At 31.8% G+C, this 21624-nt stretch overlaps 1 protein-coding gene across 2 annotated transcripts in view; it reads left to right on the top strand.

Annotated features, from left to right (window-relative positions):
• Nucleotides 1-5024: 5024 nt before the first annotated feature.
• LOC114333357 (myrosinase 1) overlaps nucleotides 5025-21624 on the top strand; it is a 117769-nt gene continuing 101169 nt past the window's right edge. For both annotated transcript variants that reach the window (XM_050643386.1, XM_050643387.1), the window contains exons 1-3: nucleotides 5025-5093; nucleotides 10527-10793; nucleotides 10846-11249. In XM_050643386.1, coding sequence (XP_050499343.1) covers nucleotides 5050-5093; nucleotides 10527-10793; nucleotides 10846-11249 — 715 coding nt within the window. In that variant the 5' untranslated portion in view covers nucleotides 5025-5049. The remainder of the gene's footprint in view (nucleotides 5094-10526; nucleotides 10794-10845; nucleotides 11250-21624) is intronic.

Here is a 21624-nt window from a genome sequence, read left to right on the forward strand (position 1 = left end):
TCGGCAACCAGTCGAGTGCGGAAGAGAGACTTTCTGCATGAGTTAGGAACAATATTTTTTCTAAGAGTCTTTAAAAAATTACCAAATCTTAATCAATTAATTTAATTAATATGAAAATACATACACAAATTAATTCTTTGACAAGGTTGTCAAAACCAAACTTTCAATATAATTAGTTAGCATGACGACGATCTTGGTTTCCATGAAGATGATTCAAAACGACTGTTATTGTCTACCGATTTGACTTTCGAATATTATGTCAAAATAATTTTATTTCATCGAATTGTCGCGTTAATTTCATTAAAACAGGAACACAATAAGATATATTTGAAATAAATTAGTAAATAATATCTAAATATTAGTTTATTGCATGTATTATAATTACTTTAAGACCATATTAACATATCTAAATTAACACGCGTGCGGAAAGTAAAACCGCGTGCGGAAAAGTAACACGGGTGCGGAAAAGTAAAACTTTCTAAACTAAAATGCGTGCGCGAAAGTAGACATTTTTGCACGCTCGTAGAAAAAACCTTTTTACTGGATTTAACTATGTATATTTTCCACCTTGTATTTTCCACCCGATATTCTTGGAAACCGTCTCCGATCCAGGTTACCCCCTCTACAATCTGCTCAAGCGCTGCAGCAATCCAACTTTGACTTAAATACCCGATGGAGAGAAGATTGGGAAAGTAGGACAGATCCGCATTACCATAGTCTACCGGACATCATAGGGAAACCTGGCGAATTTGAACGTCCCCGTAAGATTTGGGCAGCCCTTAATCGAATTCGAACAAACTGTGGAAGATGCGCCGACTCCCTCCACAGATGGGGTAAACTCCCCTCGCCTTCTTGTGACTGCGGCGCTGCAAGACAGACGATCAGTCACATTGTTCAGGACTGCCCACGCAGAGCATACACAGGCGACCCTATAGACTTTGTAATGGCAACCGAAGGGTCAATCGAATATATAAAAAAATTGGACATCTGTTTGTGATGCATTGTATAATGCATAAATCTAAATATATTCTGTGATATACTTAAGCCATACGCTAAATAAATAAAATCCACCTTGTACTGGCCAAAGTGTATAGCTGCAAATATCTGGGCCACGAGATTAAATTAGGAACAGGTAATCAACCAAACGTCCTTATAGCTGATTGTATAAATGATTCAATAATAATGTTGAACAAGTTATATCACGCTTCCTTAGAGGTCGGACTAAAAATTAACATCAACAAGACGCAAATAATGACTAATCTGGTGCTAAATCGTAATATTATTGTTGATGGAATGGATATTGAGCAGACTGCATCTTATAAGTACTTGGGACATGAAATTCGGTTGGGAAGAGATAATCAAACGTGCGAGCTCCCACGTCGCATAGGATTAGCCTGGGCAGCGTTTGGTAAACTGAGCTATGTATTTGAATCGGACTTACCCATATGCTTGAAAAGGAAAATCTTTGACCAGTGTGTATTGTCTGTACTCACTTATGGAGTGGAAACATTAACACTCACAAAAAAGGTAGTGAACAAGATTCGCATAACTCAGAGGGCTATGGAGCGCCAGATGTTGGATGTCTTCCTGAGGGACCGAATCCCAAACGAAGAAATACGTCGTAGAACAAAAACAACGGACGCCGTCGAAAGAATCGCGTCGCTCAAGTGACGACCACGAACCAGATGGGCTGACGATCTGAAGCGTATTGTCGGCAACTGGATGCAAGCCGCACAAAACAGAGAAAGATGGGAAGAACTGAGGGAGACCTATGTCCATAAGTGGACGAGTATGGGTTGATGATGTAATCAACCAAAGAGTTAAGCGGGAGAATAAGACTGGCATGGACGGCTTATGGAAAACTGAGGGAAGTTTTTAGATCAGATATTCCCATGTACTTGAAATGGAAGGTATTTGATCAATGTTTACTCCAAGTTCTAGTGTATAGAGTAGAAAGATCGATTGACACTTACCATAGTCATAGTTACCTAATTGATAAAATACAATATCCCTTCAGAGACTTTGACTCTGAGACCCCATTTGAGTTTCAAATCAAATGGTTAGGAGAAAAATTGGTGTTATGGATGCAGCTCAAAGAGTTATAACGCTGAGATGGAACTGGAAGAGACATGTTGCCAGATTCAAAGATGAAAGATGGGCAAAGAAAATTTTATAATTGAGACCTAGACATGATGCTTATCGTAATCGAGAACGTCCTCTAAGGAGTTCTTCTTCTTTACGTGACATCTCCGCGACGGAGGCTGACAATCATCATGGCTATTTTGATCTTAGATGCTACTGCTCTGAATGGTTCGGTTGATGTGCATCCCTACCATTCCCTCAAGTTACGCAACCATGAGATTCTTCTTCTTCCTATACTTCTCTTCCCCTGGATTTTCCCCTGTATAATTAATTGAAGTATGTTCATTCAGCATAACTGAATTCAGGGTGCTCAAGATCGGATGGAATGGAATTATCTAAGGGAGGCATATGTTCAGCAGTGAACTCAAAACGGCTTATGATGATGATTTTTATAAGGGAAGTTTTATAGTTATTATTAACAAAAAAAAACATGGTTATGCTACTTGGAATGTCCTTCAAAAACCGTTAGTATTGAATGGGCTAACAAATAGTTATATATGATATGTGTTAAAAGTACAATTTTAAGGCACGCATGTGAAAGTTTGCAGAATGAGCGAAGCGAATTCTGCAATTCACATTAGTGCCTTAAAAATATACTTTTTAACACGTATATCATTCAATATTTTTTCTATAAACGTTATAAATTTATAAAATACAATATTTTTGTTAATTGCCAAAACCATGAAACCTATGACCCGTAAAAGGTGGAACTGGTTGTCTACACTCGAGGGGAATGTCTAAAAATTCTTAGCGAAAATATTATACCGTTACATAAACTTGTTTTTTCTACAAACGTGTTAAAAATGCAATAATACAGTTTAAATTAAATTTTAAAAAACCTTTTAAACCACCATTTTCAAATTGTCTAAGTTGTGCTATTAATATTAATGTTAGTAAATGAAATATACATATTTTGACGTTCCACAATTTGACAATTCACTTTTAACTGCAGTGCCTTAAATTTTTTAAAGCACTAGTGCCTTAAAGTAGCATTTTTAACGCTCCTATGGAGTGCTAAGAATTGCATTTTTAACACGGTTGTAGAAAAATTTTATTTAAACTGTATATGTGTGTGTACAAATAATCGTATAAAATAATAAAAAATTGTAAGCAAGGTTCTGAAATTGTTTTCTTGTGGCATGGTTAATTGAGAGGTGTAAAATCGAAGGCGGCAATCTCCACTTTTTCTTGTTGTGAGTTAGGGACCTCATCTGATGAGTTTTTTTATTATCTGTTAGATAAAACTATTTGTAAGGACCATAAGCGGTCTTAACTGTATACAAATCGCAGTGAAAAATTCATATTTAGATCAAAAGCGGCAATTTCCATAGCTAAGTGCGTACCAAACACGGCAATCTCCGCTGCTGCCAATAAGAGCCACGTAGCGCTCGCATGTGATCAACTGCGAATGTCGTGAACTCTGTCGAAACCTGTGAATATATACCCGAACTTCTGGATATTTTAGTTTAAATGATATGCATATAAATTGCTTTTACATATTATATTATTTTGTTCTTCTTGCAGTACCGTCTCCTATCGGAGGTTGGCTACCATCACAGCAATTAACTTTGTTGGCGGCAGCTCTGAACAATTGTATTGCACTGCACTCGTACCACTCACTTAAATTTCGCAACCAGGAAATCCTCCTACGTCGCACATTTTTCTTTCTTGAGATTTTTCCTTGGATTATGAGCCTTAGCAGGGAGTACTTTCCCCCTCTCATTATGTGGCCTAGATATTCCAGTTTTCTCGTTGGTATTGTTTTTATGACTTCGCATTCCTTCCTCATCTTCAGCATAACATCTTGATTTGTTACTCCATCTGTCCATGGTAGTTTCCACATTCTCCTGTAGGACCACATCTCGAATGCCTCAAAGTTTTTGATGTTTATCTTTTTCAGTGTCCGTGTCCACGCCGTAAAAGAGTACGGAGAAAACATAGCACCTTAACATTCTCGTTCTTAATTTCAAATTTATGTCCCGGCAGCATAGGAACTTTTTCATTTTGATAAATGATTGTCTCGCTATTTCTAGTCGCCTCTTAATTTCTCTGGTCTAGTTATTAGTATCAGTGAACAGTGAACCAAACCCCTGAATTATATTATTGTTCAATATAAAAATATATTTTTCTTCACTAAGTAGCCGGCACAATGATGTTTTAATAGTTTCAAAACTGGCAATATTCTTATAGATCATTTTCATATCCGTCAATCTCCAAGCATTGCAAACAAAAACGGCAATCTCCAAACTAAAATATTAAAATAAGGAAAAGAAATAATTTCTTAAGCCCCTCTTTCTGGACATCCGATCACAAACCAAATTTTATATGATTATTTATTAGTTTTATTGTTTTAATTTCATTTTGTTAGTTTCTACAGTTTATCGCGGTTTCCCCAAATTATGGAAATGGGAGATTGCCGACTATGATTTTACATTCCTCAATTTAGTATTATGATTATATGAGATTGAGCCCATCTTCTGAGGACTATTTCCGGAGTGGAAAACTAAACGTCATACAATAGTTAATTAAGAAATGTAATTTTCATTACACCAATAATTGTAGTTCAATCCCATATAAACATGATACTAAAAAAATTGTAAATATAATATATTTATATTATAATCTTTCATTATACAGCTTTTCTTGGTGTTTAGTCTTGTTAGTAAAATACGAAGTTTCTTTGGATCGTTTCTGTTAATTAATTTAATTATATAGCTGACATTAAGTTAACTACCTTATCTATAATAGTATTAATAGCACATACCTTTAATAATAGCACATACCTTTAATAGCACATACATTTAATAGGTACATGTAGATATGAATAACATAATTATTTAACTGCAAAAAATAGGTACCTCTTAGTTATGGCATATCAGCATTTGGAGTAGCGTACCTATATATAAAATGTGCAAAATAATTTATTGTCTAATTTTATCAATTTACTTAAGGTAAGTGTTAATTAGATAATTTAATATTCTTCAATGAAAAAATGTAAAAATTTGAAATAAAACCAATGAATCAAAGAGAAAAAAAGGCTCAAAACGATTTTTGATTACACCACAGAGATTAAATGCTGATTAATAGTACATATACAGGGTGTTTGGTAAAGAATGGGCCATAGCTTAACCATAGATTCTTGAAGATAAAATAGGTCGATTTAAGCTAACTTACCTTATAGTCCAGGGTAATAAGGTTTTTTCCATGACACTCGAGCAGCCAGGGTACTGAAGCGTTTTTTCGACAGGTAATACCTACCTATAAGAGCAAATTGTAATTATTTCCTGCGTAGGATCTGGCGGCCATTTTTATTTATAAACAATTAAGTGTTAAAAAATGGCATTTTCCCTTTTTTTTCAAATTAAAAGGAAAACAGTGAAACTTATGTTTTTTTTTAGTAAAAATATCTTTGAGATTATGGAAAAAGCTTTAAAATGACGTATTACAAAGTTCGATATACTCATTTATTGTTAATATAATTACAAATAAAGGTCGGAATTGCAAAAAAAATAATTTCGCAATATCTATTGTAAAAATTAGTGTACAGCTTTGAAATTTCTATCATATAAGGGTTCTTTGGTGCTTATTATGTGATAAAAATTTCAAAGCGATTCATTCAATTGTTTAAATTTTATTCAAATTGTTTATCCCAGAGAGCTTTTTGTTTGCAATAACATAAGTCAGAAAAAAATGACGTTAGAACCATTCTACAGATGTCAAATGAAAGAGCATGAGCTATATTTTCAATTTAGTTTAAAAAAAACGAATAAAAAATGCATTTATTAGTAATAAATAATTATGAAAAAGTATGGTAAATCTTTCCTTATAAACTTTTTATATTGTTATATAAGAAATTATATATATATTTATTATAATTTTTTATCATTTATGATATAAATAACACTACTTGGTAGTTGTACACTTAAAACAGGGTAAAAAAGTTAATTTTTTTGGAAAAAGTTATCCAAAAAGTTTGTAAGGAAAGATTTACGATATTTACATAATTATTTATTATTAAAAAATACATGGTTTATTCGCTTTTTTTAAACCAACTTGAAAATATAACTCATGCTCTTCCATTTGACACCTGTGGCATGTTTCTACCGTCTTTTTTTTTCTGACTTATGTTATTGCAAAGAAAGTGCTCTCCGAGATAAACAATTCGAATAAAATTTAAACAATTGAATGAATCGCTTTGAAATTTTTATCACATAGTAAGCACCAAAGAACCCTCAATTGACAAAAATTTTAAACCTGTACACTAATTTTTACAATAGTTATTGCGAAAATATTTTTTTTTGCAATTCCGACCTTTTTTCGCAATTATATTAACAATAAATGGGTATATCAAACTTTGTAATATGTCATTTTAAAGCTTTTTCCATAATCTCAAAGATATTGGTACTAAAAAAATCATAAGCTTCACTGTTTTCCATTGATTTGAGAAAAAAGGGAAAAATGCCATTTTTTGACAGTTAATTGTTTATAAATAAAAATGGCCGCCAGATCCTACGCAGGAAATAGTTAAAATTTGTTCCTATAGGTAATACTTGTCGAAAAAACGCTTCAGTACCCTGGCTGCTGAAGTGTCACGAACAGGGTATATTTTTGTCTTATTACCCTGGCCTATTAGTACAAAAGTTGATAACCGACATACAGGATGTCAAAGTTAACCTTTTATTTTATTTATTCTTGAATATTTGCTAACAGGCATGGGATAATATCACGAAATTTGGCAAGCAAGGGTTATTTTTATTTGGGACGGAAAATCTAAATTCACCACCAAAAATGATGTATTGCCCAGAGGGGCATAGTCCAGAGGGGCCAGACATATGCCTTTCATCGCTCATTTTATAGGTTCAATTTTTTTTATTACCCACTCTACATACTTTTTAAATCAAAACTTTTATTCTCCCAATATTTTTACTTAAAAAAGGTATACTACATTCATCTCGTTAAACTCACCGTTTTTGAGATAAACGCATTTTAAATTTGCGGGGCAACATAATTTTTTGCATATTGTCATTGTAGTTACAATCGAAAAATAACTTAAAACCATAAATATTTACAAAAATGTATCGCAAATTTCTTCAAATGGAATTTGCGATGCAATGACATAAATATGAGAACTGGCACAATTATTATGGTTTCAAGTTTATTTTTCGGGTCTAGCTACAATGATATCATGCACAAAAATATGTTGTATCGCAGATTTAAAATGCGTTTATCTCAAAAACAGTTAAGTCTAGGGAGATGAATGTAGTATACCATTTTAAGTAAAAATATTAAGGGAATAAAAATTTTAATTAAAAAAGTATATAGAGTGGGGGATAAAAAAACTGAACGTATTAAATGAGCACTGAAAGACGTATGTGGCTCCCTCTGGGTATTGCATCATTTTTGGTGGCGAATTTAGATTTCTCATCTCAAAAAACCCCCGCTTACCAAATTTTGTGTTGTTATCCCATGCCTGTCAGGCATGAAGAATATTCAAGAATAAATAAAATAAAAGTTTAACTTTGACACCCTGTATTTCGGTTATTATCAACTTTTGTACTAAGGTAAGTTAGCTTAAATCGACCTATTTTAACCTCAGGAATCTATGGTTAAGCTATGGCCCATTCTTTACCAAACACCCTTTATATTAAAGTATAAGTGGATATTGAGGTCTTTAAAACACGCGCGAATTTTCGAAATAGAGGAAGTGTTCAGTTATCCACGAATAGGTACTTTACGCTATTTTTTTTATTTTGAAATCATGTATTATTGCTACAAAAAATTTAAAGAGGTAATAATGTAAAATGATTGAAGTTGTGATGTACAGTATTTCTCATGATCATCTTTCAGTGCGTCACAGTTTTTCGATTTCTTTCTAACGCATTAAATTGTATGTGACAGAAAAAAGGCACGTCGGTGATTACATTTCGTCGGTGACATTTTTATAACATTTATTCTAGTTATTGTAGTTGTCGATAGATGGCAGCATAATAAAAAAATAATTTTTTTTAATTAGATAATAATATTACAAATATAATCTGTATAATTTATAAGACTATACTCTGGTGTTTTATTATTCAATTAACTTAAAATGAACGTAATAATTAGGTATTTAAATAAAAATGCAAAACAAAGTTATAAAGCTATATAATTATTTGCAGAATTTATTAAATTTTCTGTTATAAAAGATCCAAGATAATATAAAATTTACGGGATTAGCTAAAATCATCATCATCATCATCGTCATCATCATCATCATCATCATCATCATCATCATCATTATCATTCTCTTTGCCTTATCCCTATGCGGGGCCGGCTTCCCTAATTGCATTTCTCCACACAATTCTATCTTGGGTCATATCAATGTTAATCCCCTTTACCAACATGTCCTGCGTTATCGTCTCCCCCAGGTCTTCTTTGGTCTTCCTCTCCTACTCCTTCCAGGAATCTGCACTTCAGCTATTCTTCGTATTGGGTGATTAACGTCTCGACGTTGAACATGACCAAACCACCTTAACCTATGCTCCCTCATTTTGGCATCAATTGGTGCCACACCTAGACTTCCCCTAATATACTCATTTCTAATTTGATCCTTCTTTGTCACTCCACTCATCCATCTAAGCATTCTCATTTCCGCCACATGCATTCGTCGTTCCTCTTTCTTTTTTATTGCCCATCATTCAGTTCCGTACATCATATCCGGTCTTATGGCTGTTTTATAGAATTTTCTCTTCAGCTTCATTGGAATTTTTCTGTCACACAACACACCACTCGCTTCTTTCCACTTCATCCATCCAGCCCCAATTCTACTGCATGCATCTCCATCTATTTCTCCATTACTCTGTAATACCCTATCCTAGGTACTTAAAACTATTGCTTTTCACAATCATTTCACCATCCAAAGATACCATTTTATTTGTAGTAGCTCCATGTTTAAATGAACATTCCAAATACTCTGTTTTTCTCCTACTAAGGTTTAAACCTTTTTCCTCCAGAGCTTGTCTCCACTGTTCCAGTTTTTGTTCTAAGTCTCTTTCACTATTTCCTATTAACACTACATCATGAGCATAGATTAGGCACCATGGAATGCTACCCTCTAGTTTTGCTGTTATCTGGTCCAAAACTAATGAGAATAAATAAGGAATAAGCACCGAGCCTTGGTGCAATTCTACTCTCACCTGAAATTTATCAGTCTCTCCCACACCTGTCCTAACACTAGTCGTTACTCCCTCATACATATCTCTCACAATCTTTACATATTCACCAGGGACTCCTTTCTTATTGAGTGCCCACCACAGAATCTTTCGAGGAACTGCTTTCTCAAGAACAATGAATACCATATGAGCGTTGGTCTCTTTATTCCTGTATTTTTCCATCAGTTGCTTTACAATGAAAATTGCATCTGTTGTTGATCTGCCCTGCATAGAGCCAAATTGATTATCGGATATTTTGGTTTCTTCACGTATCCGTCTATCAATTACTCTCTCCCATATTTTCATGGTGTGGCTAAGTAGCTTTATAGCCCTGTAGTTTGTACATTGTTGTATGTCCTTGTTTTTGTAGACAGGTACTAATATACTGCTTCTCCATTCGTCTGGCATTTGACCAACTTCCATAATTCTATTAAATAGACCTGCTAGCTAACTTATTCCTGTCTCTCCCAATGCTCTCCATACTTCCCCAGGAATATCATCTGGTCCGACTGCTTTTCCTTTCTTTATTGTTTGAAGCGCTTGAGCCACTTCCTCGTTTGTTATTCTGGTAACCATTGCTGTTACTGTCTCCGTTAACTCCAGAGGCTGTCTGTCAAATGCTTCATTTAATAAACTGTCAAAATATTTTCTCCATCTCTTTTTGACATCCTTTTCGTGAATTGTATTTTATTATATTCATCTCGGATTAGCTAATAGTTATTTATGATATAAGTGTTAAAAGTACACGTTTAAGGCACGCATGTGAAAGTTTGCAGAATAAGCGATAGCAAGTTCTGCAATTCACGTGAGTGCCTTAAAAATGTACTTTTTAACACGCACATCATACAATATTTTTTCTACAAACGTAATTACAGGACAATATCTACAAAAACTTTTACTTGAACTTGACTGACATACCATTTTTATATTTTTTTGACATTACATCAAAATTGCCTATACGGTCAATACGAACTGCAGTGCCTTAAAAATATTTTAAAGCACTAGTGTCTTAAAGTAGCATTTTTAACGCTCGTATGGAGTGCTAAAAATTGCATTTTTAACACGGTTGTAGAAAAAATAAATTATATCAAAATCAACAAAATTAAAAATTACTTAACCACTACAAGCCAGCGTCCTATTTATAAATCACTGAAGATCTATACATGGATGAATAAAAATTATATTATTTTACAGATTTTCTGATGCCAAAAATAATGGAACTTTTCCATCTAACTTTTTGTTTGGAGTAGCTACTTCTTCTTTCCAAATCGATGGTGCGTGGAACGAAGATGGTAAAGGGGAAAGTATCTTGGATAATTTTACCCATCGAGTGCCATCCCCTATAAAGAATGGTGACACAGCAGATATAGCTTGTGATTCCTACCATAAATATAAAGAAGACGTAAAACTAGTAGCAGATCTTGGAGCCGACTTTTATAGGTTTTCAATTTCTTGGCCAAGGTAATGTAGTATTTGAAATTTTTTATTTTTTTGCAACTAAATTTATTTACAGAATTCTTCCTACTGGTTACACTGACAACATCAATCAAAAGGGTATCCAGTACTACCAGAATTTGGTTAGGGAGTGTCTGAAATACAACCTGATACCAGTATCTACTTTATATCACTGGGAAGTTCCACAATCGCTTTTTGATGCTAAATTGGACTGGACTAATCCTGACTTTATTGATATTTTTGTGAATTATACTAGAGTTGTCATCCAGAATCTTCCTGATGTAGGCTTGTGGATAACCATAAACGAACCAAAGCAGATCTGTCACTATGGCTATGGTAGAGGTAGGTTAGCTGCAGAAGTACTCAGAAGCGGGTTGGACGACTATCAATGTGACTATGTTGTACTTAAAGCTCATGCGAAGACTTACCATATGTATAAAGAGGAGTTTCCACACTACCAAGGTAATATTCTTATAACATAGTAGTAGTAGTAATTAATATGCAACAATTAGTTTTATTTATGTATTTTTTAAGGTTTTGCTTGATTCTTCTTCTTACTGTGCCGTCTCTTTTTAGTTCAGAGCAATAAGGAAAAAATATCCTGTTGGTGACACAACCCCCTCCAGGCCGAAACGAAATTTTTTGAGTAGTATGGACATCTGTAATAATAACCTATGTTTCCTGCAGCCGATTTTGATGATATACGTAGTTATAAACAAATGAAGATCAAAAAAGGGTAAATTTTCACTTTTTTCGTCTATTACCAAAAAGTTAAGCATTTTAAACAAATTTGAGAGTAAGAAACTCATAAATCGTGCTTTAAAGTAGCATTTTTAACGCTCCTGTGAAGTGCTAAAAAAAAACTTCAATATGGCGTTTGCTGAATATGTCTATCCTTATCGATTGCTTAGAAAATTGCAAAATAAATCATAAATTTTGAGTTTTCATAAATATTCATAACTTATGTAAAAATTAACTTAGAACCTTCTTATTACACGGAATGCTGAGACTTCTGGTGCTTAAATCATACCCTAAATTTTAAAGCAATTGATCAAATAGTTTAAAAGTTATTTAATTTGTTTATCTCAAATTAATTTTTTTTTCAACACTATAAGTCAGAAAATGATTAAGTTACAGTAATACTTTGGATAGTTTATGAAAGAAGAAGATTTACACTATTAATTTAAGGTACTAGTACACTTTAGAAGACCAAAAATAATCATTTTTTCAAGGATTTTTTTCTCAGAAACTTTATTAAAAATGAACATAAAACTATTTATTACATATTAATATTAATATCTAACTCTTAGAGAGTACAAAAAATATATCTTTTTTCATTTATGCACGTGCACTAATATTGTAGAAGGCGCAAAAGGCGAGGCCTCGAAAAATGATGGCGGACAGTTAATCTCAGGATTGGGATATCTAGGGACAATTTACCACAATTTGACCAAAAAATAAAAAATATATATTTTTTTCTATGGATGCTATACAATGTGCAACTTCTCTCACTACTTACATACATTCAAAACGAACAATTTCTCAGACTGTGAGATAAGTCGGCCATTGCAGTGAGAAATATTTTTCTCACGGGTTTCATACGTAGAATCGCGGTTTCCATGGTAACATGCACAATACAAACACAAAGATTTTTGTCAAATAAAATGTGTCAAATCAAAACTTACCAGGAATTACCTATCAAAACTGTCCAAATATAACTGGTAACTATAATTTTAAATAAATAAAAGTATATAAATATTTAGAATATTAAATACCTAATACATATTTGTATAATATGTATTTTGTTTCCATTTTTTTCATATAATCCACATAATAGCACCTAAATTATTTAATTTTGAAGATTGAACTCTCGACAAAAACGCATCCATAGAAAAAGTACAGTGTACAACACGTGAGGAAACGACATATTTCTCACTCGCTTGATTTGCGGCACTCGCCTCGTACCTCGGCTCGTGCCAACAAACTTCTGCGCTCGTGAGAAATATGTCTTTTTTTCTCTCTTGTTGTACAATATACTATTTAACCATGAAAAACTGAAGAAAAACGGGCGATTTTTCACAAATTTTTTTTCAAATTTCCGTAAAATCCTTTTTTTGCGGAATTTTTCACTAACGGTGGTAAATTGTCATGTAAGAGACCTTCCTTTTTCAAATGGCCTACGATTTTTTTGTTTCATAGATCCCTTAGAGTATGGAAAATTTTTTACCCTCTCCGGAGATCTAACACGCAATCTGTTTTTCGAACGAAATTGAATCCTTATTTTAATACGGTTGGTTCTCATTGAGATTTGACATCACTTGTTTTATTAGTGATTTTTGTGCGATTTCTGAGTGAAAACTAGCAATTTTTTTAACTCTTTACAGGGTTGATGTGTTCGGCTTACGGTTGTAAAAGCGACAGCAGCAGGAAATAAGTGGGAATTACATTTTACAGGTAAATAAATATTTCTGTTATGTGTGCGTAGATGAAAATTCAATAAATACTCCTATATTCTTAGATATTGCCTCTTAAATGGTTAATAATTTGAAAATTAACACTTCAATGTACCTTATTACATAATTAAAATTACATGGTTAAGTTATAAAATGAGAAAAATTTACATGTAAAATTAAAAGTAACATAAAAAATCACCATTTTACCAGTGGTGTAGGTACGAAACGGTACGAAATAAATGAAATTATAAAATATATTGTGGCAACTTCGAAAATGGAATTAATAGCGTATATTGTTATTACATATTATTGACTTTTTTTGTTGTTAAACATTTTATTGCTTGATTTTATTTTGTTTATATGTAAAAAAATTATTTAAGAGCACAGGCGCAAATATTTTACGGCTATCTCTACTTTTTCTTTTTTTACACGGCAAATTATATGTAGTAAAGTTTTCACTTGTATAGATACACATAAACATTACTTGACAATGACATTGTCACCATTAACTTGAGATGACTTTTGAATGTTCTTGGATAACTGTTACTTGTATCATCGCTTAAATTATTAATTCAATTAATTAATATGATAATTTTTCACTAACTATGTATTCAGTGATTATAATAATTTATATACTATGCCATAAAAGATATTACTTAATCGAGAAAAGAGGAAAAGTGAATTTTTTTAATAATATATTGTTACTATCGAACGCTTAGATAAATTTTGAATATCTTTAACAACAAAGTGCTTATATCACAATATATATCCTGGTGTAGTCTCTGCTTGGGATCTTCCATAAATAATAAACAATAAATAACTTTTTATTAATTTCACGTCTTAAATTATTTAGCCAATACACTATCAATATTATTTAATAAACAACTCAAGATAACGAGCGATACACAATTATTGGATCAAAGCTAGCCGTGCAAAAAATTACGTATGTCTTGTTTTAATCTGAATTTTTATCAATTAATTTTGATTAACGTTATAAAACATAAAAAATCAGTCAAAACCTTTAACACAGAACTTTAATCTAAAATAAAAAGAATTAACACAATTATAAGTAACAATAATAAATAAAATCAAACAGGATGCTGTATATGTCCACCACCAACATCTCTACATAACCTAACTTTTCTTGTTAAGTTGACGTGCACTGCAAAGTTGACGTAAACTGGAAAGTAGTATATCTGAATTAAGAACAGACATGCACTGTATATCTATCTCTGTCGTTGAGAGCCACCTATGGTGACAATCATTTTGGATCAACCGTTATTATTATTCCTAAAGCCGTGTCAAATATCTAAAATTGCCGCTGTCTTGTCAGCACATTCTGTTCGACTGAGTGCGTTGTACGACAAAGATAGCGAATATTCAATTTGGAAAATATTACCTGACATGGTGTTCATTTTTTTTCCAATAGGGCTTTTCATAGATTGTCATTTGTTTCGAGCTTCGGTCATGTGTCACATAATATTAATATATCTACGCCATACGTCTTTGGTTTGTATTATTGTTATATACCAATAAAGTATGTCGTAGATATATTAATATTATGCGACACATGACAGAAGCTCGAAACAAATGACTGTGAATAAAAAGCCCTATAGGGCTTTTCATCGATTGCCATTTGTTTCGAGCTTCTGTCATATGTCACATAATATTAATATATCTACGTCATACGTCTCTAGTTTGTATCATTGTTATATACCAATAACGTATGACGTGGATATATTAATATTATGTGACACATGACAGAAGCTCGAAACAAATGACTGTGAATGAAAAGCCCTATAGGGCTTTTCATCGATTGCCATTTGTTTCGAGCTTCTGTCATATGTCACATAATATTAATATATCTACGTCATACGTCTCTAGTTTGTATCATTGTTATATACCAATAACGTATGACGTAGATATATTAATATTATGTGACACATGACAGAAGCTCGAAACAAATGACTGTGAATGAAAAGCCCTATACTGAAAAAAGTAATACTTTTGAAAAATTTAAACGCAGAATGAAAGACTAAATTATTACCGAGGGCTGAAAGTCCCTCAGAATAAATAAAAAGTTTCTTTTGAATGAGATCTTTGAAAATAAAAATCACACTAAATTGTCTCTTAGTTTTTCACCCCTGTAACTTTTTTCTCAGAATTCGAAAAAATAAATCCTATTTAAATATAGTATTGGAGCCGAAATTTTGCGACCTATGTGAAATAAAGATATCTATCATAAATCAATAATTCAAAAAGTTTGCTTTCGTCACATCCCCTAATTCCTAATCCTGTTTTATTTTGAGTGGGTATAAAAGTTCAACATACTAAAATACTGTTATTTGTTTCAATCTGTCTATGTAAGCCATGTATAATATTGTGTAATTAATAAAAATTGAAAATTGAACTAAACCTACGAGCAATATTTATTAATTATGTAGTTTTATATAGTTTCTTCTGGCCTACGCGATACGCCACTGGCACTCGTGTTTGGTTCTAACTTGGTTTTAGCTTCAGTTTCGTTCTCGTTGCGGTCACTCCAGGGAGAGGGTAAAAAATTTTCCATACTCTAAGATAGATCCCAATCCTGAGATTAACTGTCCGCCATCGGTACTACTTTTTTTCGACGCCTCGACTTTGGCGCCCTCTACAATATTAGTGTACGTGCATAAATGAAATAAAAAAATCTGAAAAAAGAAATTTTAAGAAACGCTTTCCTTTAGTTACGAGTGACTAAAAATATTATAAAAAATCAACTAAAAAGTAAAAAAATTGAAAAAATCTAACACATTCGTCAAAGAAAAGCGTGGCGCGTCTTCATCGAATAAACGGTTTTCGCTCCACGCTTTTCTTTAACGAATGTGTTAGATTTTTTCATATTTTTTGCTTTTTAGTTGATTTTTTTATAATATTTTTAATTTTGGTCACTCGTAACTAAAGAAAAGCGCTTCTTAAAATTTCTTTTTTCAATTTTTTTTATTTTTTACTTTTTAGTCTTACACTTTTCAAACATTAAAATATATCGTCATGTTTATTAAAATATGTATAAAACATAAAATATGATGTACTAACATGAAAAGTAGTCGGAATCGGCGAAAAAATTGAAATTTATTGTTTATTTATGAAGCAAAACGGAAACAATTAACGTAAAAAGTGAAATTATTATAGTTCATATAATTAGTTACAATCTGTAAAAGTTTCAAGTTTCTTCATTGTAAAAAACAAGAGAATTTAAGTATTTTCCGTTAAAATCGTTTTTTTATTTAAACAATTATTAATAAACATAAAAAAATATTGACTGTTCGTTTATTGTTCCCGCTAATGCATATGTCTGCAAATTTTTAATCATTTGCATTGAAGAAAAGGCAATCAAATTAACGTCTAAACATTTCACCCAAGCGATTGAGCTAAAGGAAAGCGTTTAATTAATATGTCAAAACGAATTTTAATGTTAATTGTAGGACAAAACGTCTCTACCGGTGGTTTTTCTAAGACTATGATAAAAACACGAATTTTTTGAATTCGAGTTTTGGTTGAAGTTTTATTTCGTATCGTATTGAAATTTGACACGAATAAGCGCCGATTCTTATATAAACAAATGTAAGAGCGTTCAAAATTTGAAACTTTACTGTTTATTTATGAAGCATAACGTAAATAATTAACGTAAAAAGTGAAATTATGTGTAGTTCATATCATTAGCTACAATCCGTAAAAGTTTCAAGTTTTTACATTGTAAAAAACAAGAGAACTTAAGCATTTTCCATTAAAATCGCTTTTTTTTCTATTTAAACAATTATTAAACATAAAATTTTTTTTATTGAGTATTCCTGTATTGTCCCAGCAAATGCATATATCTGTAAATTTTCATTCATTGGCATTTGAGAAAAGGCAGTCAAATTAACGTCTAAAGATTTGACGCAAGCTATTGAACTAAAGAAAATCGTTTAAAAAGATTTTTTGTATTCTCTAAGAATTAGATATTAATATGAAAAAATAAGTTTTATGTTCATTTTTAATAAGGGTTCTGAGAAAAAAATCTTGAAAAAATGCTTATTTTTGGTCTTCTAAAGTGTACCAGTAGGGCTTACAATACCGAGCCAAAATCTCAATACCGGTATTTGGTATTTAAAATTTCAAATACCGAGATCCCGGTATTAAAACCGGGATTATGAATAAAAAATATACACGTTATATTTATACTATCCTCAGTTGTTATATCGACTTGTTATTAAATAATATATGAAACCTATTAAATCTTGTTTTGAAATGAGTAGATGTTGTTTATAACATTACATAGAGAGTAGGAATAGATAGATACAAAAAATGTGCAAATAGAAAAACTATATATTTGATTCTAGGATAAATCTTGCATATAATAGGATAGTAACTTTTACTTATGAAATTTGCTATTTTTTGTAAATTAATTTAACTTTAATAGTTATTTATGATATGTGTTAAAAGTACACGTTTAAGGCACGCATGTGAAAGTTGCAATTTACATGAGTGCCTTAAAAATGTGCTTTTTAACACGCATATCATACAATATTTTTTCTACAAACGTAATTACAGGACAATATGTACAAAAAATTGTACTTGAACTTGACTGACATTCCATTTTTATATTTTTTTGACATTACATCAAAATTGCCTATTAGTATGGTATAGTTAGACCCAAACCCAGACATCCAAAGTGAAAGTTATCCTCCAACACCAAATTGTTCTATATGGTCCATATAATGTTCAGAAAAAAGTCACACCATTTTGAGCGTCGGGTTTGGGGAGGAAAGGGGAGAGAAATCTGTAAATTCGTAGTTTTTTACGTTTTTCTTCAATATTTCTAAAACTATGTGGTTTAGAATGAACATTCCTCTATACAAAATTGTTCTACATCAAATTGGAAATAAAAAAGGCCCTATGCACAACCCTTCTAAAATGAAAGGTTCCAAAGTTACGCAGGTAGTATAGTATAATTGGTCCAAAAAAAGGCCTAACCCAGACATCCAAACTAAAAGTCTTCCTTCAACACCAAATTGTTCTATATGGTCCACATATTGTTTAGTAAAAAGTTACACCATTTTGAGCGTCCGGTTTGGGGGAGAGATGGGGGAGAAGTCAGTAAATTAGTAGTTTTTTTTACGTTTTTCTACAATATTTCTAAAACTATGCTTTAGCGTAAATAATGCTCTATAGAAAAATGTTCTACATAACATTTAAAACAAAAAAGGTTCTATACATAATTGTTATAAAATCAACGGTTCCAGAGTTACGGAGGCTGAAAAGTGGAGGTTTTCGATACTTTTTATATTTACCGATTTCTCCCCCTCTCCCCCCAAACCCGACGCTCAAAATGGTGTGACTTTTTTCTGAACATTATGTGGACCATATATATAGAACAATTTGGTGTTGGAGGATAACTTTCACTTTGGATGTCTGGGTTTTTGGTATAATTATTCCATACATTGCCCAAAAAATATAAAAAGTATCGAAAACCTCGACTTTTCACCCTCCGTAACTCTGGAACCGTTGATGTTATAACAATTATGTATACAAGATTTTTTGTTTTAAATTTCATGTAGAACATTTTTGTGTATAACATTGTTTACGCTAAGGCATAGTTTTAGAAATATTGACGAAAAACGTAAAAAAACTACTAATTTACCGAATTCTCCCCCATCTGCCCCCAAAACCGGACGCTCAAAATGGTGTAACTTTTTACTGAACAATATGTGGACCATACAGAACAATTTGGTGTTGGAGGAAAACTTTTACTTTGGATGTTTGGGTTAGGCCTTTTTTTGGACCAGTTATACTATACTACCTCCGTAACTTTGGAACCATGCATTTTAGAAAGATTATGCATAGAACCTTTTTTATGTCAAATTTAATGTAGAACAATTTTGTATAGAGGGTTGTTCATGCTAAACCGCATAGTTTTAGAAATATTGACAAAAAACCTAAAAAACTATGAATTTACCGATTTCTCCCCCCTCTCCCCCCCAAACCCGACGCTCAAAATGGTGTGACTTTTTTCTGAACATTATGTGGACCATATAGAACAATTTGGTGTTGAAGGATAATTTTCACTTTGGATGTCTGGGTTATGCCATCTTTTGGATCAACTATACTATACTATATACGGTCAATACGAACTGCAGTGCCATAAAAATTTTAAAGCACTAGTGACTTAAAGTAGCATTTTTAACGCTCGTATGGAGTGCTAAAAATTGCATTTTTAACACGGTTGTAGAAAAAATATATTAATACAAAGATTAAATTACTGTGACAAATATTTTATATGGACTACTCTGTATTTAGACCGCTATATATTTTCAATTATTATTAATATTTCAGAAAATATGTGAGCCTAATTTATACACCACAATACAAAAAAATGAAAAATAGATCTGAAAATGTAAAAATAAATCTGATTAATAAATCTTACGGTTTATTTATAAAATAAAGTAGTCTAATTTTAAATATTTAAGAATTTTTATATAACTCATTTTATGTATTTGTATATGAGATTTAATAATTTGGTTGTAGAAGCTGATATAACCCTTCGCCTTAAATTAACGACATTCACGCTTTTAGAAAGCGCTATACATACTTGACTTGTATGTGTAATAAACGTGTTTAGTAAATATTTTTCACAATGATAATATTTGTTGTTTATCTTCAAAAATAAATTTTTGTAATAGCAAAAAATATCTTAGAAGAAAGTTTATTGTGCATCAATTTACTTTTTATAAATGAAGCTAATATCGAAATACCGGTATTTTTATGATAAATCGAATACCGGACAAAAATCGTCCAGGATCCCGGTATTCGGGATCCCGGAATCCCGGTATTGTAAGCCCTATGTACCAGTACCTTAATTCAAAAAAAAAAAAAAAAATGACAAAAAATAATTCCAAATATTGCAAAATTATTTTGCAAGAACATGTGAATTAAAAAAGGGGGAGGGCTAACTTCGTGCCTAGTTGTCCTAGGACAATTGTTTTTCTTTCTAAATGTGTATAAAAATTCAGTCTTTCTAAATATGAAAAAATAATTTTTCTACGGGTAACGTTTAAAAAGTTATTCTAATTGTTTTTGCAAAATAATTTTACACTGTTTTGTCAGTTTTCTTTAATTAAGTTAATAGTATAAATGTTCTTCTTTCATAAACTGTCAAAGTGTTACTGTAACCTCATAATTTTCTGAGTTATAGTGTTGCAAAAAACATGAATTTGGGATAAACCAATTAAATAACTTTTAAACTATTTGACCAATTTCTTTGAAATTTAAAATATAATTTAAGCACAAGAAATCTCAGCATTCCATGTAATAAGAAGGTTCTAACTTAATTTTTACATAAGTTATGAACATTTATAAAATCTCAAAACTTATGATTTATTTTGCAATTTTCTAAGTAACAAATAAGGATAGACATATTCAGCGAACGCCATGTTGAAGTTTTTTATATGATTTACGAGTTTCTTATTCTCAAATTTGTTTAGAATCCTTTACTTTTTAATAGACGAAAAAACGAAAATTTACCGTTTTTTGATCTTCATTTGTTTATAACTATGTATATCATCAAAGTCGGCTGCAGGAAACATATAGGTTATTATTATAGATGTCCATACTACTCAAAAAATTTGGTTTCGGCCTGGAGGGGAATGTGTCACGAGAAAAATCTTATTTTTCTGGACTATTTCGAAGTTTGGCGATACAAATGGTAATGCTTGGAAAGTATTACCTTTTTATAAGCTTTTGGAAAGTGCTGCACGAACGATTTCTGCAGATTAGCGGTTAATACATTTCCTGAGATCCTTCAGCCATGGCGTCGTCCCACAGATCTTTTTACCCTCGGAGGTCGCTGGGAAAATTTCCACTCAAAATAACAAAATCCAGTTTGGCAACACTGTGTGAAACATATCCTTTTTAAGATAAACAGAACTGTAATTTAGTTCATAAAAATTAATATATTTTTGCCAACAAAAATAAGATTTTTCAACCAAATAATGTTTCAAATATGATGTTCAAAATAATTTTTAATTGTGTTCTGCTAATGAGCTTGCTTTTTTTGTCATTAAAGTAGAAAATTTTTTTAAATTTCACTCATTAAATAGTTATCGTTCAGTTATCGTTGTAATTATTTTACTAATATCCGTCAACTAATTCTGAATGATTAATGGCTTGTTAAAACATTTTATCTGTAGCCGCTTCTGGAATGTCTTAAAAATATCGAATTTCATTGATAAAATGCACATATCCCACCGATCTTCGCTTCGATCATACTTTCTATTATAATTTGGAGTAATTAATATCTTTCATCTTTAAAACACAACACATATGACCCAAGTATTTTATTTTCCTCTTTTTGATCGTGCTTAAAA

The sequence above is a fragment of the Diabrotica virgifera genome, chromosome 2 (genome assembly GCF_917563875.1).
Source record: "Diabrotica virgifera virgifera chromosome 2, PGI_DIABVI_V3a".
Taxonomy (NCBI): Eukaryota; Metazoa; Arthropoda; class Insecta; order Coleoptera; family Chrysomelidae; genus Diabrotica; species Diabrotica virgifera.